Source organism: Microcaecilia unicolor, chromosome 11 (genome assembly GCF_901765095.1).
Source record: "Microcaecilia unicolor chromosome 11, aMicUni1.1, whole genome shotgun sequence".
Lineage (NCBI taxonomy): Eukaryota > Metazoa > Chordata > Amphibia > Gymnophiona > Siphonopidae > Microcaecilia > Microcaecilia unicolor.
Window position 1 is genome coordinate 170,990,631 of NC_044041.1, and position 23,255 is coordinate 171,013,885.

At 43.3% G+C, this 23,255-nt stretch overlaps 1 protein-coding gene across 1 annotated transcript in view; it reads right to left on the bottom strand.

Moving 5' to 3' along the window:
* The window catches only part of LOC115481126 (cytochrome P450 2F3-like), a 66,994-nt gene that overhangs the window by 16,539 nt on the left and 27,200 nt on the right, over positions 1-23,255 (bottom strand). Inside the window, exons 5-6 of the mRNA XM_030220157.1 lie at positions 13,063-13,223; positions 8,617-8,793 (exon numbers count right to left, since the gene is read on the bottom strand). Coding sequence (XP_030076017.1) covers positions 8,617-8,793; positions 13,063-13,223 — 338 coding nt within the window. The remainder of the gene's footprint in view (positions 1-8,616; positions 8,794-13,062; positions 13,224-23,255) is intronic.

Below are 23,255 nucleotides of genomic sequence, written 5' to 3' on the forward strand. Positions count from 1 at the left end.
ACATTCGATACTGCATGATGCCCAATCAGGATTCCGTTCGAATCACAGTACATAAACAGTATTAGTCACCCTTATGACCAAATTCAAACAAATAATTGCAACCGGCAACAATATACTCCTCCTACAATTTGACATGTCAAGCGCCTTCGACATGGTTGACCATGAAATCCTACTACACATACTTGAATACTTTGGCATCGGAGGAAACGTCCTGAACTGGTTCAAGGGGTTCTTAACCCTGCGTTCGTATCAAGTCACATCAAACTCAACCACGTCCAAAGCATGGATACCTGAATGTGGAGTCCCACAAGGATCACCTCTCTCATCAACCATATTTAACCTAATGATGATCCCTCTAGCGAAACTCATATCAAACCATAACCTCAACCCATATATATACGCCGATGATGTGACAATATACATCCCATTCAAACAAGACACCAAAGAAATCTCAAAAGAAATCAATCAGAGTCTACACATCATGAACACATGGGCAAATATATTCCGCCTGAAACTGAACGCTGAAAAAACCCAATGCCTGATACTCACCTCCCAATACAACACAACTGAATTCAACATGTTAAACACACCAAACCTTAAACTCCCTATCTCAGAAACGCTAAAAATCCTTGGAGTGACTATCGACCGCCACCTAACACTCGAAACCCACGCAAACAACATAACAAAGAAGATGTTCTTCTACATGTGGAAGTTGAAAAGGCTAAGACCATTCTTCCCAAGATTTGTCTTCCGCAGCCTAGTTCAATCCTTCGTCCTTAGCCACTTGGATTACTGCAACTCATTATACGCAGGATGCAAAGAGCAAATACTGAGGAAACTTCAGACAGCCCAGAACACAGCAGCCAGGCTCATCTTCGGAAAACCTAGATACGAAAGAGCAAAACCACTACGAGAGAAACTACATTGGCTTCCACTCAATGACCGCGTTACTTTTAAAGTTTGCACATTAGTCCATAAGATCATTCACGGCGAAGCCCCAGCGTACATGTCTGATTTAATAGACCTACCACTCAGAAACGCTAAAAGATCATCCCGAACTCACCTCAACCTCCACTACCCAACCTGCAAGGGCCTGAAATACAAGACGCTATACGCGTCAACCTTCTCCTACAAGAGCACGCAATCCTGGAATACACTACCGCGCAACCTAAGAATGATTAACGAACAAGCCTCCTTCCGTAAACTACTGAAGACTCACCTGTTTGAACAAACCTACGGAAAGAGCCTAAACACATAGAGACCACACTCACTGTTCACCAATGCAATGCACATCCACTTCTTATCCCTCATCCCGCTATCCAGTCAATCACATATTTATTCACAGAACTTTATACACCAAATGTCTTGGTGTCCAACAATGAATGTTTTTTCCCATTGTCTCTTTCCAATGTTTTTCAGTTGATGAATGTTTTTTCCCATTGTCTCTTTCCAATGTTTTTCAGTTGATGTCCCATTGTTATATTCCCAATGATATTCGAATGTCTCGCACAACCCTGTTCAATGTAATCCATAACCTAGTTGTAACCAATGTATCTCTATTATTCATATCTTATTGTAAGCCACACTGAGCCCGCAAATAGGTGGGAAAATGTGGGATACAAATGCAATAAATAAATAAATAAATAAATAAGGACAAAGAGCTAAAGAGTCATATGGCAGAACTTGATAAACCCTCGGTACCAGGTTTCCATAGTGACTAAAGAATTGGACCTGGCCCCCAGGGCTCAGAGTACATAAAAACATAAGAATAGCTATACTGGGTCAGACCAATGGTCCATCTAGCCCAGTTTCCTGTTTCCAAATCCAGGTCACAAGTACCTGGCAGACACCCAAATAATAGTAACATTCCAGAAACCCAAAGAGTAGCAAGATTCCGGAATCCCAAGGAGTAGCAAGAATTCCAGGATCCCAAGGAGTAACAAGATTCCCATGCTACCAATCCTAGGGCAAGCAATGGCCTTCCCAGATTTGTCTCAATAGCAGACTATTTTCCTCCAGGAACTTGTCCAAACCTTTTTTTAAACTCAGATACGCTAACCGCTGTTACTATATCCTCTGGCAAAGAGTTCCAGAGCTTAAATAGTCATTGAATGAAACAATATTTCTTCCTATTTGTTTTAAATCTAGATGGACCATTGGTCTGACCCATACAACAGCGCAGCAACACTGGGGACATACAAAGGTTGATGCACACGGGGGCTCCACTAAAATGTTGCTGCCAGCTGCCCCAGCATCAGCATTTTTCTCCTTTCTAATTGGTGCCTTTAGATCCATGCAGAACAGTGGGAGCTTATGCCACCATGCTGCCTGTCTGCAACCATTTCTGTGTGCTGCACCATGCAGCAGTGTTAAAAATTTTTATTTATGCAGGAAGAATTTAATATATGTTGGGGGAACAGCACCAACCTGTACTGGAAACCTGTACTTGCAATGTTTATGGAAAGTTAAGAAAAGACTAGGAGGGTTTTTTACTTTGGTGTGCGCTAAACGTTAGTAAAAGACGCCCTTGATTCACCGAACAATGAAACACAACAATTAAACTAAGACATGGACAATTCTCAATCCCTCGCCAAATAATTCCACTCTTGCAACCTGCATGGGACTAGCCTCTCTAAATCGAATTAATTGTTCTGTCCACTCTGTATTAGTTCACACCGGAGTCTGTAACCATCCGTCCGGTACTATGTAAGCCACATTGAGCCTACAAATAGGTGGGAAAATGTAGGATACAAATGTAACAAATAAATAAATCAATCAATCTTAAGTGCAGCGCAAGTTTATTTACAGATCTGTACAGGCAATGCATTGATTATAGCACTTAGTTTGGGGATCTTATGCAAGAGAAATGTGCCACAAGATAAATATTGATAGACATTCTGAATTATTAATTTTACTGGATCAATATGAATGGAATAGAAAATCACAGTCCAACTGCTGGGCAAGTCCCAACCATTTGGAAAGCTGCTGTTGTACGTCCAATTCTGAAAAAATCCTCACTTGATCCTGCAGTACGTGCTCATTACCGCCCAGTATCAAATTTATGTTTTCTGTTTAAGGTTATTAGAAAAGACTGTATTTCTTCAGACAATGTCTTTTATTGACAAAACGTTAGCATTGCATCCAAGGCAATCAGGATTTAGACCACATTTCATTACCGAGACAGTTCTCATTGCATTAAGTAAAATTCACTCTTATTTGGATAGACATCATAGTTCTTATAGTGTCACTTGATTTATCAGCTGTTTTTGACTTGGTTCACCCTGCTTTGCTTCTTTCTCACTAGGGATTTGAGGGGCTGTATTGCGTTGTTTTTCATTTTTCTTAACAAATAGAACTTCTAAAGTTACTTCTGCTAACAACTCTTCTGATACCCAATCCTTACACTGTGGAGAGTCACAGGGCTCCATTCTTTCTCCGCTTGTATATAATGCATTGTTGAGTCCGTTAGCTATTCTTATCCAATCACGTGGTGTATCTACACACTTCTATGCAGATGTTATTTTGTTAACGTGTTTGACAAATCCTTTCTACCGTCTTTAGGCTCTCTTCAGGTGTGTCTTGATGTTGTGGCAGGGTGGTTATTGATCATAGATTAGTCTTAAATAAGGAAAAAAAAACTGTTGCATGTTGGATTACTGGCTATCTTCCCCAACCTTCTTGTACAATTTCCCTGATTCAAACTAATATCATGCCAGCTGACTCTTTCAAATACCTAGGTATTTTTCTTGATTCAAAATTTTCATTTGGGCCACAGATTTCACATCTATATAAGGTTAGTTTCTTTGTTCTTTACTACTACTACTACTACTTAGCATTTCTATAGCGCTGCCAGGGTTACGCAGCGCTGTACAAGTTTAACATGGGGAAGGACAGTCCCTGCTCAGGAGAGCTTACAATCTAAAGGTTACAAACTATGTAGTTAGTGTAGGTAGCTTACAATCTAAAGGTTATACACTAAGTAGCTTACAATCTAGAGGTTACAAACTATGTAGTCAGTGTAGGTAACATGAATGGGGAAGGTGGTTAGGCGCCAAAGGCAAGGGAGAAGAGATGGGCTTTGAGTAAGGACTTGAAGATGGGGAAGGACAGTCCCTGCTCAGGAGAGCTTACAATCTAAAGGTTACAAACTATGTAGTTAGTGTAGGTAGCTTACAATCTAAAGGTTATACACTAAGTAGCTTACAATCTAGAGGTTACAAACTATGTAGTCAGTGTAGGTAACATGAATGGGGAAGGTGGTTAGGCGCCAAAGGCAAGGGAGAAGAGATGGGCTTTGAGTAAGGACTTGAAGATGGGCAGGGAGGGCGCATGGCGTATGGGCTCGGGAAGTCTGTTCCAGGCATAAGGTGATGCGAGGCAGAAGGGGCGGAGTCTGGAGTTAGCGGAGTTGTCAATTGCATCTTTTTGATCTCGATATTTTTCATCAGTTTGGACTACTTTAATATAATTTATACAGGTGGGCAGCTTGAATGATGCAGTAAGCCAGTGGCGTAGGAAGGGGGGGGCGGGAGGGGCGGTCCGCCCCGGGTGCATGCGCTCGGGGGGTGCCGGCCCCGCTGGTTCCCTGCTCCCTCTGCCATGGAACAGGTTACTTCCTGTTCCGGGGCAGAGAGAGCAGGGAACCAGCGCACTCGGGGCGGATCGGCCCTCCCGCAGGTAAAAATGCGGTCGGGAGAGTTGTGCTCCGGGGGGGGGGGGGGGGGGGGTTGCTCCGGAGGGGGGGTGCGCCGCAGAGGGGGGGGGGGTTGCGCTGTGCTGCACCCGGGGGGGGGGGGGGGGTGCGCAGCGGCGACCCGCCCCGGGTGCCATTAGCCCTCGCTACGGCACTGCAGTAAGCAAACATTCTGTTGATTGGAAAGAATGCTAAACCAAGTGTGATAATATATCATACCATTACATGTCACTGACAGTTATGAAAAGAAAGCTGGATTAATAATATATTGAGCTGTAGACAAACATACATTTGTGGGCCCCTACCATGGAACCTCTGAAGACTTTTATTTTCATCTCCCATGGAGTCTTATTCACTGTTTCCATTTCCCCCCTTTCCCACAGGGATCTTTGTTCATGGCTTTCTTCCTATATTCACCTCTCTAGAAGTAGGATAGGGAAAACTAGAAGGCCTAGTTCTGAGTGTGGCATCAAGAAAACAGGGCGTAGCTACGTGGGGCCTGAGGGGGCCTGGGCCCCCGTAGATTTCAGTCGGGACCCCCCTCCCGGCGAACCCGCCCCCACCGCCGCCTACCTTCGGTTTTTCTGGCGGGGGACCCCAATCCCCGCCAGCCGACGTCCTCTCCAACCTGCAGTCAGACTCAGAAAAGTCTTCTTCCTTCAACAGTTGCATGCTGACATCCTGCACGTTGTACGTGCAGGACGTCAGCATGCAACTGTTGAAGGAAGAAGACTTTTCTGAGTCCTACTGCAGCAGAACAGTCGGAGAGGACGTCAGCTGGCGGGGATTGGGGTCCCCCGCCAGCAAAACTGAAGGTAGGCAGCGGCGGGGGAGGGTTCGCGGCGGGAGGGGGGTCGGCAGAGACGGGGGGTCGGCAATGGTGCCGGGGGGGGGGGCGGTGCCGGGGGGGGGGGGCTAAAACACATAGTAAAAACTTTTTAGGATTATTAGAAGCAAAAAAGGAGTGTATGGAATCACTAGACCACTAGGGAGGGATGGTTACAGTGAGTGGGGGCTGGGAGGTGGTCCACTGGACCACCAGAGTTCTTTGCTTGGGGGGGTCTGGGAGGAGAGGGGGTAGGGTAGGGGGTGTCAGGGTCCACTGGACCACTAGGGAAGTTTTAAGAGATCCTTGGTGGGGGGGGGGGTCATCTCTATGCTGATGACTCCCAAATCTACCTATCTACCCCTGATATCTCACCTTGCATCCAAACCAAAGTCTCAGCGTGCTTGTCTGACATTGCTCTCTGGATGTCTCAAAGCCACCTGAAATTAAACATGACCAAAACCGAGCTTCTCATTTTTCTCCCCCAAACCAACCTCCCAGCTCCCCTCGATTTCTATTTCTGTTGATGGCTCTCTCATTCTCCCTGTCTCTTCAACTCGTAACCTTGGAGTCATCTTTGACTCCTCTCTCTCCTTCTCTACTCATATCCAGCAGATTGCCAAGACCTGTCGTTTCTTTCTTTACAACATCCGTAAAATCCGCCCCTTTCTTTCTGAACACTCTACCAGAACCCTCATCCACACCCTTGTCACCTCTCATTTAGACTACTGCAATCTGCTTTTTGCTGGCCTCCCACTTAGTCACCTCTCCTCTCTCCAGTCGGTTCAAAACTCTGCTGCCCGTCTCGTCTTCCGCCAGGGTCGCTTTACTCATACTACCCCTCTCCTCAGGTCGCTTCACTGGCTCCCTATCCGTTTTCGCATCCTGTTTAAACTTCTTCTACTAACCTATAAATGTATTCACTCTGCTGCTCCCCAGTATCTCTCCACATTCGTCCTTCCCTACTCCCCTTCCTGTGCGCTCCGATCCATGGATAAATCCTTCTTATCTGTTCCCTTCTCCACTACTGCCAACTCCAGACTTCGCTCCTTCTGTCTCGCTGTACCCTACGCCTGGAATAAACTTCCTGAGCCCCTACGTCTTGCCACATCCTTGACCATCTTTAAATTTAGATTGAAAGCCCACCTCTTCAACATTGCTTTTGACTTGTAACCACTTATACCTCTCGCTTCTACCTACCCTCCTCTCCTCTTTCCTCTACACATTAATTGATTTGCTTGCTTTATTATTATTGTCCTTTAGATTGTAAGCTCTTTGAGCAGGGACTGTCTTTCTTCTATGTTTGTGCAGCGCTGCGTATGCTTTGTAGCGCTATATAAATACTAAATAGTAGTAGTAGGTGGTCTGGGTTGGGTCAAGGGGGAGGTTGGGAGGCAATCCACTGGACCACCAGGAATTTTTGGTGGGGTGTGGTGGGGAGCTGGGGGGGGGGGGGGTTCAGGAGGGGAGAGGTAGGTAGCAGAAACAGGCAGCTTTTGCAGCTGCCGGTTTCCCTCCTCTCCGACAGCTCCAGAGCAGCTGTAAAACTAGCTTGTTAAAGCTAGGTGCTCTACAGTTGTGCATCTTATGGAATGCTCATTAATAATGAGCTCATTGTAATATATTTGCATAGGGTTCTCGGTGGTTGCTAATGGCACATGATAGAACTATGGAAAAATCCTATGTGCATTACGCAATAGATAACATTTATTTTAGACTGGCTACAACTAGTCTAAAGCAAACATTGATACCATGGTAAGCTTTGTGCACGGGGCTGTCAGCATTTTATGGAGTTCTATCACATCTCTCCTCATCTGTCTCTTCTTCAAGCTGAAGTGTCATAGCCTCTTTAGCCTTTCCTCATGGGAAAGTCATCCCAACATCATTATCATTTTTGTCACCCTTCTCAGAATCTTTTCTAATTCTGCTTTATCTTTTTTGAGATGCAGTGACCAGAATTGCGAGTTGTGGTTGCACTGTGGCTACGGTAGTGATGTACAGTTGTGGGTAGTGGGTTTTCGGGGGCTCAGCACACAAGGTAAGGGAGCTATGTACCTGGGAGCAATTTATGAAGTCCACTGCAGTGCCCCCTAGGGTGCCCGGTTGGTGTCCTGGCATGTGAAGGGGACCAGTGCACTACAAATGGTGGCTCCTCCCATGACCAAATGGCTTGCATTTAGTCGTTTCTGGCATGGACATCTTTGGTTTCGAAAAGCGCCGAAAATCAGAAACGACCATGTCTAGGGACATCCAAATCTAGGAACGGCAAAATTTAAGGTTTTGGATGTTCCTGACGGTATTTTCGAAACGAAAGATGGACGTCCATTTTGTTTCGAAAATACGGGTTTCCCCGCCCCTAGATTTCACCGTTTTGCAAGGACATCCAAATCGCAATTTGGACGTCCCTTTCGAAAATGCCCCTCTTTATCTCATGCATTTGGAGTACTTGTCTTTTGCTTTTTGATACCTTTGGAGTTTGCGTGGTGCATCAGTTTATGTATGCACGGTCTTTTAAATACCTCTTTGCTTTTTTCACCCAGCAGTGCATTTTGATTCCATTAATTCATTGTCAGACTCCTGTGGCAGGAACGTTATATGCCAAAACACAGTGCCGTGTCGAGTCTAGAGTACTGAATTTATGTTCATTGTGTACTGTTGATTTTTAAGCACTGATATTATTTTATTCCCACTTCCTTGTGTATTATTGAAATGCTTTTAGCCATTTTTGGGGAGAACTTATTTCTCTGGAACTCCTAGTCTGATCTGGCTCATTTTTGAACTCAATGTATATTTTCACCATTTTCCACCCAGGCCAAATTTGGTCCCATTATGTAAAAATTTCAGAGAGTTATTTTTCACCCAGAGAAAAAGAATTATATATGAAGTTGACAATTCCTGTCTGTTTCATTGTCTAACATCTATTGGGCTGAAAGAATGACAATGGTAAATTCTGAAAGAAGGCACTTGGTGCCATTTCCCTTTATTTACTCCATTTAAATCATAAATATGTAGACTTAGGAGGAAATGACTGGGAAATTCCTTCCCTATCTCTGAACAGCAGAGTTTATGGTAAGTATCATAGTCCCCTAAAACTTACCTTTTCCATTTTGGTGAGGAAAACATCGATGTAATCTCTAGGATTGTCGGGATCCAACGTCTCCTGATGAGTCTTGATTATATCCTGAAAAATGGGTCTCAGAGTTTCATGATTTACCATTATCTTTTTATGTGGTCCTGGCAGATAGTCCATGATTTCTGGGTAGATATTGTACCACTGGAAAGAACAGAGTGGAAAAGTGATATATTTATATGGAAGATCACAACTGAAGAACAAGTCTGGCTTTAGTCTACATCTCATTTCATCCTTTGAGAGTTAAAGCAACAGTTGGTCTTTAGCATGAAAATACCCTTTCCTCCCAGCAGATCCGCACTGTCACCCCTTTTATTCAACATGTTATTATCCTCATTGGGATATATTCCCTTGAAAACTTGGTTACCAGGCTTATATTTGCTGATAATATTACGATATTGTTCCCAGTTAAATCTAAATTAGTGGACTTATTACCAGATGTAACAAGGTATATATCTTTTATTGATGCTTGGATGGGAAAGAACCTTTTACAGCTTAACAAGGAGAATACCAAATTTCTGCTGATTGGTAAAGATGTTGGTCAATAGGGCCGCCAAGAGACAGAGCTGGGCTTGGGGCAGGGCCGCCGCCTCTGGGCCCCCCCACTCGGGACACAGGCACTGGGCTCCCCCACCCACACTCAGGATGCAGCTGGTGGGCCCAACCCAGAATGCAGCCACCTCTGCTGCCTCTCACTTACTCTCAGGCTACCACCAGATTCCGGTGCTGGGCCTCCAAGTGGGGTCCGGCACTGCAGTCTGTCTCTCACCTGCTTCAGTGTGCTGCTACTGGTTCCTGATTGGAGCAGGAGAGAGACAGACCCTGGGGCCCAGTGCCAGGCCCCCCTTGGAGGCTGGGCCCAGGAAATTTTGCCATCCTGCCCTCTCTCTCAGCGGCCCTGGAAGTCAATGATAAATCTATGCTTATAGTAGATAATATATACGTTGGTGAGATCAGTTAAAATCTTGGGTGTTATCATTGATTGCAAGTTGACCATTCTGGAAATCATCTGACAAAGAGTTGTTTTTGGATAATGCAGAAATTGAGAAGAATCAGAAAATACCTGAATTGAGAGCAGTTTAGATTAGTAGTCCAATCTTTAATATTGAGCAAATTGGATTACTGTAATATAGTATTATTTAGGGGTGGCTAAGAGTCGTTTAAAACATTTGCAAACCATTCAAAATACTGCCATCTATTTGGTTTTCTCCCTGAAAGTTTCTTCGCACTTTACTCCATTCTATGTAATGATTCATTAGTTCCCAGTGGAGGCCCGAATTATTTTCAAATTAAGTAGCCTAATATTTAGGATACTGTATGGAGCTATTCCGGGCTATATGTTGACACTAATATGTAGACTATTGTATGGGAGACTACACCTTGTATGGCATTTTAACCTGTTAACTTTTCCCAGCCCTAAGCGTGTGCGCTATTGGAAAATATTTCAGACAGTTTTCATGTACCAAGCAGCAACCTTTAGGTCACAGTTTCTGAATGGTATTAAAGCTTGCTCTAGTTTTGATTATTTTAAGAAGATGCTCAAAATCTTTCTAGGAAATACGTTTTCAATACAGTAAGGGGTCTTTTTACTAAAGTGCGCTGAAAAATGGCTTGCGGTAGTGTAGGCGTGGGTTTTGGGCATGCGCCAATCCATTTTTCAGTGCACCTGTTAAAAAGCCCTTTTTTAAGTTTTTGCCGAAAATAGACACGCGACAAAATCAAAATTGCCATGTGTCCATTTTGGGTCTGAGACCTTACCGCCAGCCATTGACCTAGCAGTAAAGTCTCATGCAGTAACCGGGCGGTAATGACCTACACATGTCAAATGCTACTTGGCACGCGTAGCTACCGCATGCCAGAAAATAAAAAATATTTTTGGGTGCGTAGCCGCGTGGTAACTCCATTTGGCACGCATTGGGCATGCGTAGACACTTACACTGCTTAGTAAAAGGGCCCCTAAATTAACTAATGTAATATATTTGTATTGATGTATGATTCTAGATGTATAGTCTAGTTCCTCTTATTGTTATCCACTTAGAACTACATTTGGTAATAATGGACTACAAGCACTGTAACTGTAAAAAAAGATTGTAGCTCCTATTTAGAGTTATAGGGGACCCTATGAGCGAGTCCTCTGCAACACTCAAATCCTAGTGTGATAACAGAAAGAAATTCTGAGCGTGCTTAGTATAGTGAATGGGACAGTGAGTTCTGGTCCAGATATTGAGGGAACATGAATCCGTGTATGGAGCTGCAGTAATATAAGAGAACCAGAGAATGTAGAAAGTATAAAGCAGGCGAACAACCCTCTAGTTTCCTAGCTGGCCTCCTTTTACTTCTAGAGATGTTCCTTCCTGAGCCAACTTCTAGATATGTGAGTAAAAGGCTATCAGGTGAATTTTCGAAAGAGAAGGACCCCCATCTTCCGACACAAATTGGGAGATGAGCGTCCTTATCTCAGGGTCGCCCAAATCAGCATAATGGAAAGCCGATTTTGGGCGTCCGTCGTGGGGACAACCAAAATTCATGGGGGAGTGTCGGCACCGTACCGAAGGCGGGATTGAGGCGTGATTTAGAAATGGGCGTCCTCGGCCGATAATGGAAAAAAGAAAGGCGTCCCTGACGAGCAGTTGGACGACTTTACTTGGTCCATTTTTTTTCACGACCAAGCCTCGAAAAGGTGCCCAAACTGACCAGATGACCACCGGAGGGAATCAGGAATGACCTCCCCTTACTCCCCCAGTGGTCACCAAACCCCCCCCCCAAAAAAAAATTAAAAACATTTTTTGCCAGCTGCTATGCCAGCCTCAAATGTCATACCCAGCTCCATCACAGCAGTATGCATGTCCCTGGAGCAGATTTTAGTGGGTGCAGTGCACTTCAGGCAGGTGAACCCAGACCCACCCCCCCTACCTGTTACACTTGTGGTGGTAAATGTTGAGCCCTCCAAACCCCCCCCAAAACCCACTGTACCCACATGTAGGTGCCCCTTTCACCCGTTAGGGCTATGGTAGTGGTGTACAGTTGTGGGGAGTGGGTTTTGGGGGGGTTTGGGGGGCTCAGCACCGAAGGTAAGGGAGCTATGCACCTGGGAGCAACTCGTGAAGTCCTCGGTCCCTATTATCTCTGAAAACTGGGGACGACCATCTCAAAAACGACCTAAGGGCAACCATCTCTAAGGTTGACCTAAATTTCATGATTTGGGCGTCCCCGACCGTATTATCGAAACGAAAGATGGACGCCCATCTTGTTTCGATAATACGGGTTTCCCTGCCCCTTTATGGGGCCATCCTGCGAGGACGCCCTCATGACAACTTGGGCGCCCCGTTCGATTATGCCCCTTCACATTCCCACTCAAGGTAGAGAATGAATTGACAGTTTAAATTAATCCTTTAAAGGGGAGCAGAAGCAAAGTAAAGAATTTTATCTACTAAATGGGAGTACTAGCTCATGGGGATGGAGAAGGGACTCATCCAAACCTGAAAATCTCTAGAATTTCACAACATAGATTGTAGACTGTTTGGGGACAGAAAAATATACCTACTGTACTTGAATGTAAACTCACTTTGAACTACTACTGAAAATGTGGGCACTAAATCCAAATCCAGACTGATTTTACTTTTTTTGACACTTTCTAGATGTATACTTTGGACTTATTCCTGTACAATAGAGCCTGTACATAAATTTTACTGTAAATAGTCTGCTTAGTTGAGACCCACATCAAGGACTAAATTCAGTAAATGGCACCCCCCCACACAAAACATGCACGCCGAGCGCAGTTCTATAAATGGAGCTCTGAGTTGGCACCGTCCATAGACCAGCACTTAGCATTGGGATCCACACCCAACTTTTATGAGAGAGGATTTACATCAACTGAACCCAGCTATAAATCCATGCACCTAAATTAGATGCGGATCCCAATTTTATAATAGTGCGCACATCTTTAGTGAACGCAGCTTACCCACCAATGCCCCTCCCATGGCCATGCCCCTGTTCAGTTGCACACTAAAACATTTGCATGCGTATCTTTATAGAATATACGCAAATCCAAGTTGTTGCCAATTAGCATCAATAATTGTTAGCACCCAATTATTAGCTCTAATTGGCTCGTTAACCCATTTAGTTGTGCGTACATCTCAGAATAGCACACAATTTGTACATGGAAATTTGCACGCTATTTATAGAATTTCCCTGCAAATATGAACTCTGAAGTTAGTCTATAGTTTGACAAAAGAGTTATAGGCTGCCACAGAGAGGACTGGCTGTCTCCCACTGTCAGTGATATGCCACCCAATGTCCACTATATCAGCTGCTTGACCACTTGTTTAAAGAACCCTAAAGGATCGGAATATTTCCTTGACATCACGGTTACATATCTGAAGTTTACTAGGAAAGAAGTTCGCAAAGACTGACCGTTCCCCAGGAAGAGCTTATTAACTTAAAGTTATCATCAATTGAGCGGGCGATGGTTTGAAAGACTTTATCTTCATAGTCGAAGCGGCTCCCAAAGAGGACAGAGCAGATCACATTGGAGACTGATCGGCAAATGATATGTGTGGGCTCAAAGGGTGACTCTATAAGAAAGTACAGTGAAGATGATTATTTTTGTTGTATAGAAACATAAAAAAATGTAGGAAGATAAAGATCATATGGCCTATCCAGTCTGCTCATCCATGCCATCTGCTCTCACTTCATAATCAAAGCAACTCCCAAAGAAGACAGAGCAGATGACATTGGAGACTGATTGGCAAATGACATGTGTGGGCTCAAAGTGTGACTCTATAAGAAAATGGTTATTTTTTTAATATATATAATATTGGCAATTTCAGTTTGGGTTTCATGCCATTCATCCAGTAAAACCAATTGTCAACATATGTTACAGTATACAGGGAAAGCAATGTTGTTCACCTATAACAGATGTTTTCCGTAGACATCAGCCTCGATAAGTCACATAAGTTAGCGCTGCCATCTGATAGCATCAAGATGGAACTTCTCTCCTACAGTTCAGAACTCAATGTAAAGCTCTGAAAATGTGTGGCCCTCCCTGCATGCAGTAGTCTCCGTAGCTCCCCAACTGGTTTCAAAGCTCAATGCAAGCAACTCTTGGGGAGATAGAAGGCAATGTGCCTTATCAACTGATCTTTTACAGATCTGCAATATTGCTTTTTTTGTTGACAAGCAGGACTGGGTCAGGCACATTAGTGAATGACCTTCAAAAGTTTCCTTTGAGCAGCCCACATGCAAGAGATGTTAGCTCATAGAAACATATGGACCAACATTGCTTGACCAAAGGCACTGTTCCTTGCTGAGGCTTAGTCTAAACAATAAGGTGCAGTAAAAGCATGAAGGCAGAACCACGTAGCTGCTTTGCAGATGGTATTCGGTGAGGCAGACTTTAAGGGAGCCATTGTTGCTGCAGTAGCTCTAATTTGATGAAACCTGAAGCTGAGAGGAGCACTCATTTGTCCATTGCAGAACTTGATATTTATTTATTTATTGCATTTGTATCCCACATTTCCCCACCTCTTTGCAGACTCAATGTGGCTTACAATACATCACGAGTGGTGGAAATATATTAGAAAATAGACATTTAGTGTTACAGAAGGATCTTGGGTAACATGATAATGAAAAAGAAAAACATGATAGTAGTATAACAAGTAGATACTATAAAACAATTCTGAATATATGTGGAGGAGTTGTGTATATTCACATTGGATTATCTTTGTGGCATGCCTTGTTGAAGAGATAGCAAGTCAGTTTTCTAAAGTCCTTTTTGCAACTGGCATACCAGGATAATTATTTAGCGGTCCTTTTACTAAGGTGTACTGAAAAATGGCCAGTGGTAGTGTAGGTGCGTGTTTTAGACGCGCGCAGATCCATTTTTCAGCACACCTGTAAAAATGCATTTTAAAAATTTTGACCTAAAACGGACATGCGGCAAAATGAAAATTGACACGCGCCCATTTTGGGTCTGAGACCTTACCACCACCCATTGACTTAGCAGTAAGATCTCACGTGTTAACTGGGTGGTAATGGTCTATGCATATCAAATAAATATTTTCTGGCGTGCGTAGGGGACACGCATCAAAAATGAACTTACCGCCCAGGCCACGCGGTAGCCGGGCGGTAACTTAGAATTGGCGCCTGTTGGGCACGCTTAGGCACTTATGCTGCTTAGTAAAAGGACCCCTTATTTAGCAGCATTTGATTTCCCACCTGCTTGTACTGTTTTGAGGAGGCTTACAAATGAAAGATTAACAACAGGATAAAAGATTAAATTACAATATATTATATCATAAAAAAATATAGGTAAAGCATCTGCTATTACAAAACAGAATCAAAACATTAATTAAAAAATCTATACAACTAAATTTCAAGTCACTAGACTTGAATGGGAATAGCTTGTTCACAAAACCATGTCTTCAGTTTTTTTTCCCTAAAAGTAAGAAAATTTTGTTCCAATCGAAAAATCTAAAGGAGCACGATTCCAAAGATAGGGACTAAAGCCCTTGTATACTGTAATCTAACGTCAGAAGACACAACAAAGAAAGTGAAGAAGAGAACAAAAAATCGTCCAGGAAGGAAAACAATAGTTTCACAATATATCTAGTGCCTCTGTGAAACAGAGTTTTCAAAATTAGACACCATGACTGGAATTCTAATTTTCACTGGAAGCCAGTGGAGGGCTATAAGCAACAGACAGACATAATCAGAAGCCTTATTACCCCAAAACAACATTTTTTGGACAAGCTGCAGCCTCTCCAATTGACAGTTTTGGAGCCTAGCATACAACATAATTGACATAATAAAAGCGTGAATTAATGTAGGAAAATCCTCAATACTTAACCAAGAATGCTGCAGGACAGATATGTCAAACTTACGGCTAATGATTAGCTGCTACGACACCTGCGTATTCATTGATGGGCTGTACTAGAATATTTGACCTCCCTATTTTTCCTATTACAATTATTTAGAAGCTAAATTTACATTATGTAATTAATCAGGTGTTTAGAATGTGCATTAGATACTATGACATAGGCCGCACAGAACTTCCCCACAGGCTGCATGCGGCCCACCTATTGTAAGAAGTCAAATGCAGCAAACGAAGCCCAAACAACTGAAAAAATTTGCGTTGTACTCAAGCTGTACTCAGGTAATCTTGTATAAGTGAGAGTGGGATGTTTGACCACGGAAATACAAATCCTGGAGACAAGACTCTTAAAAAGTTTGTTTATTGATGAAAAGACTCGACACAACTGTTATGTTTCGGCCGTCAGGCCTGCATCAGGAGTCTATAAAACATACATATGCAAATAAAGAAAAATTAAATAAAAAAATATAAAACATATATGATAAAAAAATCACAGTAAGCAATAACATATAGTAAAAAAACAAATAAAATGAAAAGATAAAATGTGGGAATAACATCCTTTGCTAAACGTAAAAAAATGTGTTCACATATACAATGCTCTCATAAGGTGCTAATATTGCAAGAACAATGCGTATAATAGAATACATATAAATAATGAATAGAATAGGGACTAAACATACAGAGCGTATGAATGAAATAGTATATTGGAAGGATATGCTATAATGTGTATAGTTACGAGCAGTAAGCTTATAATGAAAACTGAAAAGATTTTTACATAAATACATATTTGCATGTACAATATTCCCATAGAATGCTAATGTTGCATGAAACACCTGTACAGTAAAATCTATATAAACACATGAATAAATAAATGAAATAGGGACTATATAAACACATGAATAAATAAATGAAATAGGGACTAGGGAATATTGTACCACTACTGACCAAAACGATGGAAGCTCTAGTAACACAGCAACTAACAGACTTGACAAAATTCTCAATTCTTCATAAATCCCAATCAGGTTTCAGATCACAACACCACTGAAATGGTCATTACCACCCTGAAAACAAAATTCAGAAGCATAATATGCCAAGGACAAAACGTATTACTACTACTACAATTCCACATGTCAAGTATGTTCGACCTAGTAGACCACACCACACTAATGACACTGCTTGACAACATAGGAATCAGCAGTGCTGTGGCAACATGATTCAATGACTTCCTAAAGACTAGATCCTACATTGTAAAGATGTCCAACCATACATCAGCCTCGTGGATCTCTGAGTGCGGGGTACGACAGGGATCGCAAATATCACCAATACTTTTCAATATAATGATGGTGCCACTCGGAAAAAAAAACTGGAATTAATGGGTTTCTACCCATTTATATATGCATATGACATCACCATCTTCATACCTTTCCAAAACAATATCACAAACAGGACAAAATAAAAAAAGGATTGGATCTCATGGAAGAATGGGCAACAACTTTCAAACTCAAACTGAACAGAGACAAAACCAAATTCCTAGTACTATCCAGTTTACACAATCCCACATTCTACCAAAAATTCACAATCAACCAACAAACATATCACATCGAAACACAACTTAAAATACTAGGAATCATTCTCGATACACACCTAACACTGGACAATCAAATATCAGCAGTGTTCTGTCCTCTGACAGCCTTTCCCTGATTGTAATGTGGCTCTGGGGTGGGTGTGACACTTTTTCTGTCATTCTCACTGCAGAGTCACATGAGCGTTGCATTGTGGGGGGTTATCAGGCAACGTGACTTCACTAGCAGTGTTGCCAGGTGGGCGGTTTTACCGCCCAATTGGGCGGTTTTCCGCGACCCGCCGCTGGAAATTTTTGCCCGCGGCGGGTTGCGGTTTTTTGGGCTGTTTTTGGCCTTCAGTGCGGTTTTTTCGGCCGCGGGGGGGCGGGGTTAGTGACGTTTTTGGGTGGGGTTAATGACGTTTTGGGCGGGGTTAGTGACGTGGGAGGCGGGGCCGATGACGTAGGAGGCGGGGCCGATGACGGGGAGGCGGGGCCGATGACGTGGGAGGCGGGGCCGATGACGGGGAGGCGGGGCCGATGACGTGGGAGGCGGGGCCGATGACGGGGAGGCGTGGCCGGTGACGTGGAAGGCGGGGCCAGTGACGGCGGGGGCGGGGTTGATGACGGCGGGGGCGGGCGTGATGACGCGGGGGTGGGGGTGTCAGGGGCGGGGTTTGTGTTTGGGCGGGTTTTGGGCTGTTTTTTGGGCTCGATCGGGCTGGAAAAAAATTTTCCACCTGGCAACCCTGTTCACTAGCCTGTCTGTATAGAACTGTTATATGATTGGTTATGCTGTTGCTAGTTGGCAGGTTCTGTTCCCATTGGTGGTTTTCCCCCTGCTCACTGGGTCAGAGTGTGCCCTTTTTCTGATCCCTTTAGTCTGAGGTAGGCTCCATTTGTTAGACAGTATAGAACCCTTTCCTGCGTTACCCTCTGTTAGAGTACTTAGTTTTTACCTTGAATATATCTTACTAAAAAAAAGATATTGTACCCCATTCAACCAGCTCTGAGATAATGTTGTTTTCAGAATCAAGGAGACTCTTTGCCATTGGGGCAGAACCTCTGATCTACAGTTGACTGTGAGTAAACATTGTGTTATTCAAATAGTAACATAGTAACATAGTAACATAGTAGATGACGGCAGAAAAAGACCTGCACGGTCCATCCAGTCTGCCCAACAAGACAACTCATGTGTGCTACTTTTGTGTATACCCTACTTTGATTTGTACCTGTGCTCTTCAGGGCACAGACCGTATAAGTCTGCTCAGCACTAGCCCCGCCTCCCAACCCCCGGCTCTGGCATAGACCGTATAAGTCTGCCCAGCACTATCCCCGCCTCCCACCACTGGCTCTGGCACAGACCGTATAAGTCTGCCCCGCACTATCCCCGCCTCCCAACCTCCAGCCCCGCCTCCCACTACCGGCTCTGCTATCCAGAGCCGGTAAAGGACTTTCAGAGAGATAGAGTCTTCAGGTGTGGTGTACTGAGGTTATACGTCAGGATATAAGACTTAGAAGCTACAAGTCTTAGAGGGCTGAACAAGCAGTAATATCAAAATGCTACAGAACTGAGAAGAATAAGAGACTATTTCCTTAGACAATCTTTCCAGATACTGGTCCAATCAACGATACTATCGCAACTAGACTACTGAAATTCAGCATACATAGGGTGCAAGGAAAACAGACTAATATCACTGCAAACAGTACAAAACACAACAGCAAGACTAATTTTCAAGAAATTGAAATATGAATGAGCAACCCCACTACTTGAAACACTATATTGGCTACCAGTCAAGACAAGAATATCTTTCAAAGCGCGCACTCTAATATTCAAGAAACTATTCGAAATGGCATCCAAATAAATGCTTAACATGATTGAACTATCCTCAAGAAATGCCAGCCCAGAAAACAGAAACTACCTACTCCTACATCTACCTAACTGCAAAAACACAATCTACAAATCTATCTACACAGCAGGATTTAGCTACCTGGGTTCCAAATGGTGGAACTTGATACCAAAAACCATAAGAAGCATCACAAATCTCCTCCAATTCAGAAAAGAAATGAAAACCTACCTCTTCAAAAATTCTACAGCTAATCACAAAGATATCATCGCCTTCCTTTCAAATCTACTTCTTCAAAAACTATATGAATGAATATCACCAAAACTTTACAATTGAACACAAAAGCTACCACTGCTTTTTCCACTTCAAATCTATCTCTTCATAAACTCTATGAACAGCCACAGAAACTATAGATGTCGTCTCCACATTGCACAACACTATCGTAACTCCACCAAAATGTAAATTGTAAGCCACTTTGAACCGAAACTTAATAAAGTCCAGTCTCTGATTAGGGCTAACTCCTAGCCTAGTCCAACACGTTGTCTATTCACATCAAAACAAGTACTGTATTTTTCGGACTATAAGACGCACTTTTTTCCCCCAAAATTTGGGAGGAAAATGGGGGGTGCGTCTTATAGTCCGAATGTAGAGAAATTCGACTTCCGGGATCCCCAGCCCGCCCTCCCTCCGAGTTCCGAGATCGCCCGCCCTCCCTCCGAGATCCCCTTCCCTCCTGCCCGTCCTCCCGAGCTCCAAGATCCCCTTCCCTTCCTCCCTCTGAGTTCTAAGTAATTTTACCTAGTCTGGGCAGCAGCAGAAGCGAAAACCATGCAGCCTCGGCACGTCACTCTTCCCTGTTCTGTTTTTCTCAGCTCTGGTCCCGCCCACTGAGGGAAGGGGATCTCGGAACTCGGGAGGGCGGGCGGGCGGGAAGGGGATCTCGGAGAGAGGGCGGGCGATCTTGGAGGGAGGGCGGGCTGGGGATCCCGGAACTCGGGAGGGAGGGAGAAGGACGGACGGACCCTGGAAACGGGAGACATTCTGACAAGATGCACCAGAGCACCCAGGTTGTAGAGGTGAAAAAAGGTGCGTCTTATAGTCCAAATTTTTTTTTTCCTATTTCCCTCCTCTACAACCTAGGTGCATCTTATGGTCCGGTGCGTCTTATAGTCCGAAAAATACGGTACTTCCTGAACCAGTGGCATAGCCAGAGCTTGAAGGGGGAGGGGGCCAGAGCCCAAAGTGTGTGTTTGCGTGGGGCACATTTTGGCTCGCCTCCTTGCCGTACTCCCCCCGCTGCCGCATCATTATACCTTGGCTGGCAGGGATCCCCAACCCCCACCAGCTGAAGTGTTTGTCCTGCAATGGTCTCGCATTTCCTGCCCTGCTCTTCTCAGTTGCGCTGTGCATGCTCATTTTAATGAAACTGAACATGCACCACTTACAGAACACGCTTAGGTGGAAATGTATTCTGTGCAGAGTTTTCTGGCGCCATATATATATAGAATCTGCCCTTAATGCTTATAAAATGGGTAGCGGTAAGTGCTTATGTGGCCATTTTTAAAAATGATCAAAAAACAGCGAAGATGACGCAAAATAACAATAAGATGAAAAAAGGAAGAAACAACAACAAAAGGTAGAACAGGGAAATAAAGAATTGAAAAATGAGAATTGCAAAAATATGCACAAGAAAAGAAAAAAACTAAAAAATGTGAATATAATCAAAATCAAAAATCAGAAAAAGACGACACAAGTAAAATGAAAAAAAATGAATTTATTTAGGTGATATGACTCGACACAGCTGTGTTTCGGCCCAACCGGCCTGCGTCAGGAGTCTGTTACACCATGTATGTTTTCTCTGGCACTATAAGTTCTTGTAGGATATTCAATAAACTTATATTCAATAACACTCTACCTTTAAAAAGGCTGTGTGCGTAGTTTGACAACAATCGTTATGAGAATTCTGGTGTAAAAAATGTATCTATATCTTGTTGAACAAAGTTCCGAAGCTACTGGCGTTCGCTGGCATGCTCATTTTAATGAAACTGAACATGCACCACTTACAGAATACGCTTAGGTGGAAATGTATTCTGTGCAGAGTTTTCTGGCGCCATATATATATAGAATCTGCCCTTAATGCTTATAAAATGGGTAGCACTAATGGCTATGGCAAAAATGGCCTTAGTGCGCAGGGAAAACCCAGCGTAAGGGTGCACTAAGTCTACCTTTTACTGTAGCTTAGTAAAAGTGCCCCTTAGACAGTTAGAAGCTTAGAGGTCCTTTTACTTACCTGCGGTAAAAAGTGGGCCTGTGTTTCTGGCATGTGCTGGGCCATTTTTTACCGTGTCTGGGAAAAAAGGCTTTTTTCAATGGGGACAGTAAATAAGTACATAAGTAGTGCTACACTGGGAAAAGACCAAGGGTCCATCGAGCCCAGCATCCTGTCCATGACAGTGGCCAATCCAGGCCAAGGGCACCTGGCAAGCTTCCCAAACGTACAAAAATTCTATACATGTTATTCCTGGAATTGTGGATTTTTCCCAAGTCCATTTAGTAGTGGTTTATGGACTTGTCCTTTAGGAAACCGTCTAACCCCTTTTTAAACTCTGCTAAGCTAACCGCCTTCACCACGTTCTCCGGCAACGAATTCCGGTATCTGTCCTAAATCTTCCTCGGTGAAGACCGAAGTAAAAAATCCATTTAATCTCTCTTCTTGGCTTTGTCTTCCCTGATTGCCCCTTTTACCCCTTGGTAATCTAGTAATTTTACTACGTGTTTTTGCCTCAAATGCAATCTTTTTTTCAAAGTCCCTCTTTGCTTTCCTTGTCAGCGCGTTGCATTTGACTTGACATTCCATATGCTGTTTCTTATTATTTTCAGTCGGTTCCTTCTTCCATTTTCTGAAGGATTTTCTTTTAGCTCTAATAGCTTCCTTCACCTCACGTTTTAACCATGCTGGCTGTCGTTTGGTCTTCCTTCCTTCTTTTTTAATACATGGAATATATTTGGCCTGGGCTTCCAGGATGGTATTTTTGAACAGCATCCAAGCCTGATGTAAATTTTTGATCTTCGCAGCTGCTTCTCTAATTTTTTTTCCACCGTTCTTCTCATTTTATCATAGTCTCCTTTTTGAAAGTTAAATGCTAACATATTGGATTTCCTGTGTATACTTACTCCAAAGCCAATATCAAATCCAATCATATTATGATCACTGCTATCAAGCGGCCCAAACACCATTACCTCCCGCACCAGATCATGTGCTCTACTAAGGACTAGGTCTAGAATTTTTCCTTCTCTTGTTGGCTCCTGTACCAGCTGCATAAAGCAGTCCTTGATTTCATCAAGGAATTTTACCTCCCTGTCATGCCCTGATGTTACATTTACCCAGTGAATGTCGGGGTAATTTGAAATCACCCATTATTATCGTGTTGTGTCCAGTTTGTTAGCCTCCCTAATTTCTGATAAAATGTCTACACCCGTCTGTTCATCCTGGCCAGGTGGATGGTAGTACACTCCTATCACTATCCTTTTCCCCTTTACACATGGAATTTCAATCCATAGGGATTCCAAGAAGTGTTTTGTTTCCTGCAGAATTTTCAATCTATTTGATTCAAGGCGTTCCTTAACATACAGTGCTAACCCTCCACCAATTCGATCCACCCTGTCACTACGATATAATTTGAACCCTGGTATGACAGTGTCCCACTGGTTATCCTCTTTCCACCAGGTCTCAGAGATGCTTATTATATCTAATTTTTCATTTAGTGCAATGTATTCTAATTCTCCCATTTTATTTCTTAGGCTTCTGGCATTCGCATATAGCATACTTTGTTTGTTGTTCCTATTTACATCTTGCTCAGTAGTTGACAGTGTTAATTTGAAATCTTTTGTCTGATTTTTATTTAAGTACATCTGATCTACTATGGTCTCTTTTGCAACCTTGCTAAACTCGCTTTAAGAATTGGTGGATAGCCGGTTATATCATGCGATATAACTGGCTAGCTGCAAGCCGCTAACTGGGGATATTCAGTGGGGGATAGTTGGTTATCCCTCACTAAATATCAGTGGATAGCCGGTTAAGAGGTATTTAAGCAGTCAGCAGCTGTTCTGGCAGGCTACATATTGCTGAATATTGGGGTGTGGGGTGGGGGGATTTTGTTCAACCTTTGGAAGCCAGTGTAATTGGCCAGTAGTGGTAGGGCATTAGACCATAACCACGTGTGCCATAATATTCTGAATGATTTGAAATATCTTTAGAAATTTCACAGAAAGGCTATTAGGGGGCGTTGTAACATCTATCATCAACCATTGTGGATTGAGAGTTCCT